The following is a 9196-nucleotide window of genomic DNA, read 5'->3' on the forward strand; positions in this document are numbered from 1 at the left end:
TTGAATGGTCTAATGGAAAACGAGTAAGAATGGTCTGTTATTCAGAGATGTATTATGTTACGCCGGTCTCTTTAGTCAAACACCATTAGTCAAACAAAGTATTACGTTACAAAGCGTTGCAGAGTGAGTTGTTGAGATAGACTTTTAAGTGCGGTTCTTACAAAAATGTAAGAGTAAATATGCATGCATTTAGAAAGTCGTTGACACGGATTCTAAACTATGTCTATTCGTAAATACAATAAATGTATTTGGTTGACTTCGTTAGTCCTTTATTTTCTACAGCACGCAAATATAATCAATTTTTTTTTTCTTCCATTTTTTACTGAAGATTGTTATTGTAGTTTAGTGAACTACCTCTTTCGAGTTATTTTGATTGTCATATAGCATTAATCGCTCAGTTTGATACATATCTAAGCAACTGAAGTAATTAGCACAAAATAGTAATCACATAAACATGAAATCATTAACTATGTAGGCTTCTACGATTATGCAATACCACTTTGAGGGGGCTACCTCACTGTAATGATTACTTGGATGGGGCTGTGGTTGGACAACAAGCTTACCGTTTAAAATTAGTATTCCCATATCAGCCTACTTCAACGGATAGCGATTGGCATCCGGAATAATACCAAAAGCGAGAGAGGTGGTTCCCCGTAATATCTAGCGTGGGGGGTATTACGGGGATATCATCACGAGTTAGGCAACGGTTAAGTTATCCAATAAAGTGAACTGAGCTCACTCCTGAAATGCTGTGGTCTATCTCAATTAATAGGCTTAGTTAAACATTCTTAAGACTTAGTTAAACCTATATTGAGATGGGGATCAGTGCTGTTGCTTTTCGTAGTTTTGTTTTTATATATATTTATCATCCGGAGTTTTTGAACTAAAGTTCACTCCATTTATTGTTATACGATCGATTAAGCCTCCATCCAATGAGAAGGATCAAAATTGCATTTTGACCTAAAGTTCCATTTAAATGGTCCAATGGACCATACAATTGTTATACCATGACTTTTTCAAGTCATGGATACCGGTGTGAAATTGGCAGTTGTGGTGAAAGTAATTGGCCGTGCTGGATCAAGAGGTCAAGTTACACAGGTCCAAGTAAAATTTTTGGATTATCAGAATCGACTGATCATGAGGAATGTAAAAGGACCTGTCAGAGAGGGTGATGTCCTTACTTTGGTAGAATCTGAAAGGGAAGCGAGGAGATTGGCTAATTATGTTGTTTAGATTATAACAGTGGACTTAAAGTGAGACGAGAATAACTTATATTGTTATGTGTTCTGTTTCTGCATTATTTTGTAGTGTAGTGTTTGCTATTGTTTTCGATGCAAAGGGATCAATGAGTGAGGCTATAAATGATCTGTGATATGTAATCCAGAATTTTACAATTAAAGTATGAAGCCTGTCATACTTGATGGGGAATCGAAACAGTAACTGTTTATTTTTGCATTGGAATGAAATTCAAATTACTATACTGAAGATTTTATGTGAAAAAAAAAACATGAAAATTAGCAATCCAAATCATATAGAATAAAATTCAAATATGTATCCAAACTCGCAGCATGACATTATCTTTTCCATCGTGTCATATTATTCTATGTCTCATTATTGTAATGTACAGAGTGACCTCCAAGTCAATTGCTATGCAGAGAAGTTATTTTGCATCGATCTATAAGAAACAACTGATAAAAGCGTGCATGGAGTTGGAAAACAACTTTTCGTGGGAGGAGCTATGAGACAACATCTCAAATTTCATAATCGAGCTATCATCACCATTTCCATTAACATATTATTGTTTGGGGCGATTTTCATTGATGTTGGGGTGATTCTGAGAATCGCCAGGTGGGGCGATTCTGAGAATCGCCCTGCCACCCGACAATTCTCAGAATCACCCCACCAATTTTCCTTTGGGTATTATGATAATTCTCACTCTCACACACAAAAAGTAAAAGTACTCACTCTCAACACGCCCGATACACACATCTCCGACGATTCGGTGGAGTTCGCACAGATATCAAGCTTTCAACATGAGCAATCGTCTTCGAGGAAGTCATAGATAGCGGTGTGAAATTGGTAGTTGTGGTGAAAGTAAATCGCTGTACTGGATCATGTATCCTCCACCTGGGAGTGAAACACAAAGCTTGGGAACGATGTTGTGATATCTTTAGATATGGAAGAGTCATGTTTTTTAACAGAGAAGGATGCCACAGAACAAGACTCCTCCACTCATCCTTGTCGATCTTCCCATCATGTTTTGTATCTGCCTCCTCGAATGTCTTATCAATGATACTTTCAACTACATCATCTGAAAGGTTCATGCCAGATTCTGCAAGGGTAGCTACGACCATTTGGGGTGATTCCGAGAATCGCCCCACAACCCGGCAATTCCGAGAATCGCCCCAAACAGTGCCTAACAGTGCTTACTGGGAATCCAATCTGTTTTACACAAGAAAAAGCTAAAATGTAAAGTCAACGTGTTTTCTGCAAGTTGATTCTGTAAGGATGAACTGAGAACAATTATTGAGAATTTTCAGAAATTTCTTGCACCTTTAGCCATAAATATGCAATGATAATGAACACCCCTGCACACCACTGCATGCTACATTTTTGTGCATTTACGGCTACCAGATGACCACTAGAGTATAATCATGTATCCTCCACCTGGGAGTGAAACACAAAGCTTGGGAATGATGTTGTGATTTCCTTTAGATATGGAAGAGTCATGTTTTTTAACATAGAAGGATGCCGCAGAACGAGACTCCTCCACTCATCCTTGTCGATCTTCCCATCATGTTTTGTATCCCCGTCCTCGAATGTCTTATCAATGATACTTTCAACTACACCATCTGAAAGGTTCATGCCAAATTATGCAAGGGTAGCTACGACCATTTGGGGCGATTCGAGGATCGCCCCCCCACCCAACGATTCTCAGAATCGCCCCAAACAGGCATCCAATCTGTTTTACACAAGAAAAAGCTAAAATGTAAAGTCAACGTGTTTTCTGCAAGTTGCTTCTGTAAGGATGAACTGAAAACAATTATTGAGAGATGTATTATGTTACGCCGGTCTCTTTAGTCAAACACCATTAGTCAAACAAAGTATTACGTTACATATTGTAGAGTGAGTTGTTGAGATAGACTTTTAAGTGCGGTTCTTACAAAAATGTAAGAGTAAATATGCATGCATTTAGAAAGTCATTGACATGGATTCTAAACTATGTCTATGTCGTAAATACAAGAAATGTACTTGGTTGTCTTCATTAGTCCTTTATTTTCTACAGCACGCAAATATAATCAAACAAAGTATTACATTACAAAGCATTGTAGAGGGACTATTTTCTACAGCAGGCAAATATAATCAAACAAAGTATTACGTTACAAACATTGTAGAGTGAGTTGTTGAGATAGACTTTTAAGTGCGGTTCTTACAAAAATGTAAGACTAAATATGCATGCATTTAGAAAGTCATTGACATGGATTCTAAACTATGTCTATGTCGTAAATACAAGAAATGTATTTGGTTGTCTTTGTTAGTCCTTTATTTTCTACAGCACGCAAATATAATCAAACAAAGTATTACGTTACAAAGCATTATAGAGGGACTATTTTCTACAGCAAGCAAATATAATCAAACAAATTATTACGTTACAAAGCATTGTAGAGTGAGTTGTTGAGATAGACTTTTAAGTGCGGTTCTTACAAAAATGTAAGAGTAAATATGCATGCATTTAGAAAGTCGTTGACATGGATTCTAAACTATGTCTATGTCGTAAATACAAGAAATATATTTGGTTGTCTTCATAAGTCCTTTATTTTCTACAGCACGCAAATATAATCAAACAAAGTATTACGCTACAAAGCATTATAGAGGGACTATTTTCTACAGCACGCAAATATAATCAAACAAAGTATTGTGTTACAAAGCATTGTAGAGTGAGTTGTTGAGATAGGCTTTTAAGTGAGGTTCTTACAAAAATGTAAGAGTAAATATGCAAGCATTTAGAAAGTCGTTGACATGGATTCTAAACTATGTCTATGTCGTAAATACAAGAAATGTATTTGGTTGTCTTCATTAGTCCTTTATTTTCTACAGCACGCAAATATAATCAAACAAAGTATTACATTACAAAGCATTGTAGAGGGACTATTTTCTACAGCACGCAAATATAATCAAACAAAGTATTACTTTACAAAGCATTGTAGAGTGAGTTGTTGAGATAGACTTTTAAGTGCGGTTCTTACAAAAATGTAAGAGTAAATATGCATGCATTTAGAAAGTCGTTGACATGGATTCTAAACTATCTAAATGTCGTTGACATGGATTCTAAACTATGTCTATGTCGTAAATACAAGAAATGTATTTGGTTGTCTTCATTAGTCCTTTATTTTCTACAACACTCAAATATAATCAAACAAAGCATTACGTTACAAAGCATTGTAGAGGGACTATTTTCTACAACACGCAAATATAATCAAACAAAAGTATTACGTTACAAAGCATTGTAGAGTGAGTTGTTGAGATAGACTTTTAAGTGCGGTTCTTACAAAAATGTAAGAGTAAATATGCATGCATTTAGAAAGTCGTTGACATGGATTCTAAACTATGTCTATGTCGTAAATACAAGAAATGTATTTGGCTGTCTTCGTTAGTCCTTTATTTTCTACAGCACACAAATATAATCAAACTCTTTTTTTTCTTCCATATTTTACTGAAGATTGTTATTGTAGTTTAGTGAACTACCTCTTTCAAGTTATTTTGATTGTCATATAGAATTAATCGCTCAGTTTGATACATATCTAAGCAGGAAGTCATGGATACTGGTGTGAAATTGGCAGTTGTGGTGAAAGTAATTGGCCATACTGGATCAAGAGGTCAAGTTACACAGGTTCGAGTAAAAATTTTGGATGATCAGAATCGACTGATCATGAGGAATGTAAAAGGACCTGTCAGAGAGGGTGATGTCCTTACTTTGGTAGAATCTGAAAGGGAAGCAAGGAGATTGCGCTAATTATGTTGTTTAGATTATAACATTGGACTTAAAGTGAGACGGGAATAACTTATATTGTTATGTGTTATGTTTCTGCATTATTTTGTAGTGTAGTGTTTGCTATTGTTTTCGATGCAAAGGGATCAATGAGTGAGGCTATAAATGATCTGTGATATGTAATCTAGAATTTTACAATTAAAGTATGAAGCCTGTCATACTTGATGGGGAATCGAAACAGTAACTGTTTATTTTTGCATCTGGAATGAAATTCAAATTACTGTACTGAAGATTTTCTGTGAAAAAAACAGTGAAAATTAGCAATCCAAATCATATACAAATAAAATTCAAATATGTATCCAAACTCACAGCATGACATTATCTTTTCCATCGTGTCATATTATTCTACGTCTCATTATTGTAATGTACAGAGTGACCTCCAAGTCAATTGCTATGCAGAGAAGTTATTTTGCATCGATCTATAAGAAACAACTGATAAAAGCGTGCATGGAGTTGGAAAACAACTTTTCATGGGAGGAGCTATGAGACAACATCTCAAATTTCATAATCGAGCTATCATCACCATTTCCATTAACATATTATTGTTTGGGGCGATTTTCATTGATGCTGGGGCGATTCTGAGAATCGCCGGGTGGCAGGGAATCGCCCCACCAATTTACCAATTTTCCTCTGGGTATTATGATAATTCTCACTCTCACATGCGGGCGTGGGCACATGGGCGATTCTGAGAATCGCCCTGCCACCCGACGATTCTCAGAATCGCCCCACCAATTTTCCTCTGGGTATTATGATAATTCTCACTCTCACACACAAACAGTAAAAGTACTCGCTCTCAACACGCCCGATACACACATCTCCGGCGATTCGGTGGAGTTCGCACAGATATTGGAGCTTTCAACATGAGCAATCGTCTTCGAGGAAGTCATGGATAGCGGTGTGAAATTGGCAGTTGTGGTGAAAGTAATTGGCCGTACTGGATCATGTATCCTCCACCTGGGAGTGAAACACAAAGCTTGGGAACGATGTTGTGATATCCTTTAGATATGGAAGAGTCATGTTTTTTAACAGAGAAGGATGCCGCAGAACGAGACTCCTCCACTCATCCTTGTCGATCTTCCCATCATGTTTTGTATCCGCCTCCTCGAATGTCTTATCAATGATACTTTCAACTACATCATCTGAAAGGTTCATGCTAATTTCTGCAAGGGTAGCTACGACCATTTGGGGCGATTCTGAGAATCACCTCGCCATCGCCCCACCACCACAACTGGTGGCGGGGCGATTCTGAGAATCGCCCCACCACCCGGCGATTCCGAGAATCACCCCAAACAGTGCCTAACAGTGCTTACTAGGAATCCAATCTGTTTTACACAAGAAAAGCTAAAATGTAAAGTCAACGTGTTTTCTGCAAGTTGCTTCTGTAAGGATGAACTGAGAACAATTATTGAGAATTTGCAGAACTTTCTTGCACCTTTAGCCATAGATATGCAATGATAATGAACACCCCTGCACACCACTGCATGCTACATTTTTGTGCATTTACGGCTACTAGATGACCACTGGAGTATAATCATGTATCCTCCACCTGGGAGTGAAACGCAAAGCTTGGGAACGATGTTGTGATATCCTTTAGATATGGAAGAGTCATGTTTTTTAACAGAGAAGGATGCCGCAGAACGAGACTCCTCCCCTCATCCTTGTCGATCTTCCCATCATGTTTTGTATCCACCTCCTCGAATGTGTTATCAATGATACTTTCAACTACATCATCTGAAAGGTTCATGCCAGATTCTGCAAGGGTAGCTACGACCATTTGTTTCACCTCTTTTCTCCCAATAAAGCCTTTCTGCTTTAGGTCATAAAGTTGGAAGGAAAATTCTATTTTATCGTCTATGGGAGCATTTGGATGAAACACTGAGAGAGCACATGCAAACTCTTCAAATCCTAACAGGCCATTACGCTTTGTATCGAACAAGTCAAACACCCTGTCTGCAAAAAGGCTCTCCTTCTTGTTAGTCTTGAATAAGGCTAGTTGAAACTCTTCCTTATTGATCAGACCATCATCAATCACAACACTGCTAATCTTCTTAAACAGCTCATACAGAGCTTCTACTTCACTAACACTTAAAACTGTTTCACTTGCTATTGTCTCGGGATCTTTCAGTCCTTGGACATTTTTGAAGACTTTTATATCAAACGACTGTACAAAACAATCTATCAACTTGCTGATTCCCTCTAGGCACTGCAACATGATATTTTCAACTCAACAACACTCTCCATACCGATAAAGGAAAACCCCGAGCAACTCCGCTCCTAACGACATAGAGCGTACACCGGCCCGTTCCTTGGAAACGATAAGCTTCAAAGGATCCGGTGTGCTCGAATTATACAATGCCCAAATTAATAAGTGCAAATTGTCGTAAATAGTTCGGCCCAGGATTAATTCAACATAATACATTTTAACACACATATATGTATAGTCTTGAAGTCAGAGAATCATATTTAAGATGCAACTTTTGTTTTTTTATTCACCTTTAAAATGGGCCAATGAAGTCACCCACTCGAATTATACAATGCCAAATTAATAAGTGCAAAATGTCGTAAATAGTTCGGCCCAGGATTAATTCAACATAAACCGTTCGACTCAGGTTGCTTATAACCTTGAATCAATAATCGTTTGGGTTCATAAGAAAAGTGATATATATTCATTTTAAAATTAATCAATGTAATTAAAATGACCCCAGTACATGTATAACTTGACCCAGATATCAATGGAATGGTCGGTGTGTGTAAGTACCCGATGGGGGCAGGAGGTAGGCCACATGTATATATATAGCCATCGACACTGATTTTCACATTGGTTTTAAGTTAGTCATTATTTTTTGAAAAAAAAAAATGATTATTATTATTATTTTGACATGAAATTCATAAAAAAAAACTACTATTTCACAATTTTTAGTTAAAATTATCGTATAAAAATTGTGATTTTGACATGTCAATTCTAGCAAAAAACTATCAAAATGTGTAGTTTTTTAGTTATATTTATGTTAAAAATGGTTATTTTTATGTCCATTGTTAAAAAATATTGTTTTTTAGAAACAATTATTTCATGTAGATTGAAAAATTAATTAAGGATGTATAAATATGTAGAATATCGAAAATTATAAATATCGACCTCCTAATTTAAAAATGCAAAACAATAAAAACCTCACTAAAAAAAAAGGTTAAAATTAAAATAAAAAAACAAGAAAATGTGAAGAAAACGACCACTTCAAAAATGATCAAATTTACAAAATAATTATTTACATTTTATACATTAGAAAATTTAAAGCAAAAAAATAGGTCTTTTAAAAAAAGGGGGTGATATGTCCGCATGGGGTAGCTCAAGTGGCAATGGCCATGGAAATGAAGTCTCACCGAACCGAAGATCTTGGGTTCGATTCTTGTGCTACCCTCCCTGGAAATGGGTGAATAACGGACATGTAAAAACTCGAAAATGAGAAGGTCCCACCTAAGCTTACAAAAAAAAAAGGGGGTGATATAGAATACTCACTTTTTAAAATCAGCATGAAAATCACTACCATTCTAAAACGTAATGTACATAAAACTATCCTTCCCACGACATTCCTTCCAAAAACTATGCTCTAAAAAAAACATGTTCGTTCTGCATCACCCCTTTTCAAAATCAGGTCACTTTTTTGCTATCTCTACGAAACGGGTAATAGTATCAGTTCCCGTTTCAAAGTTTACATTGTTATTAATTCTCATGTGGGCCAGGATGATTAGTTCTCCTGTGGTGACTGTTGGACAGGATGATTCGATCTCCTGTGGACAAGATGATTAGTTCTCCTGTCGAGGCATCCTACCCATGTAGTCTGGGACTCTTGGGAAGTACCTCTCATCTGATCAATGAGTAGGGAAATTGGGTTAGGGGCCATTAGTAGTATTGTCGATGGACGCATCGTTGTATCTACCGTACTCCCTATGCTAGGATGACCTCCATTGATATGGGATCAATGAGAGTGGTATGACACACTCTGAGACTGAATTCGGGTCAGTGGAGGATGGTATGATACATCCTCGATCATTTCTTCTTCTTCATAGTTCGAGTAGAGCATAGTAGTGTAGGGCAGTGCATTTGATGGTTGAGATAGTAGCGACAGTCAGACGAATTGCAGATGGAGT

The 9196-nt window shown here is 36.9% G+C and overlaps 1 protein-coding gene and 2 pseudogenes across 2 annotated transcripts; 2 read left to right on the forward strand and 1 right to left on the reverse strand.

The window, feature by feature from the left end:
* The first annotated feature begins 1023 nt into the window (after positions 1 to 1023).
* Positions 1024 to 1233, forward strand: LOC149169756 (small ribosomal subunit protein eS28 pseudogene; annotated as a pseudogene).
* A 3583-nt stretch (positions 1234 to 4816) lies between these two features.
* On the forward strand, positions 4817 to 5280 carry LOC149169757 (small ribosomal subunit protein eS28 pseudogene; annotated as a pseudogene).
* A 709-nt stretch (positions 5281 to 5989) lies between these two features.
* LOC149169758 (calcineurin B-like protein 3) lies at positions 5990 to 7385 on the reverse strand. Of its 2 annotated transcripts, XM_089428801.1 has the most exons (2): positions 6741 to 7385; positions 5990 to 6148 (listed from the first exon to the last, which is right to left on the reverse strand). In XM_089428801.1, the coding sequence occupies exons 1-2, from the start codon at positions 7260 to 7262 to the stop codon at positions 5990 to 5992; spliced, it is 681 nt and encodes a 226-aa protein (XP_089284927.1). In that variant the 5' UTR covers positions 7263 to 7385. The 2 variants fall into 2 exon arrangements, with proteins under 2 accessions (XP_089284927.1, XP_089284926.1); XM_089428800.1 differs by lacking the exon at positions 5990 to 6148 and having other exon boundaries at positions 6403 to 7385.
* Between the last annotated feature and the right edge of the window lie 1811 nt (positions 7386 to 9196).

The sequence above is a fragment of the Pinus tabuliformis genome, chromosome 4_2 (assembly GCF_031772625.1).
Source record: "Pinus tabuliformis cultivar Carrire ecotype Pingquan chromosome 4_2, CPIR1, whole genome shotgun sequence".
NCBI classification, from domain to species: domain Eukaryota; kingdom Viridiplantae; phylum Streptophyta; class Pinopsida; order Pinales; family Pinaceae; genus Pinus; species Pinus tabuliformis.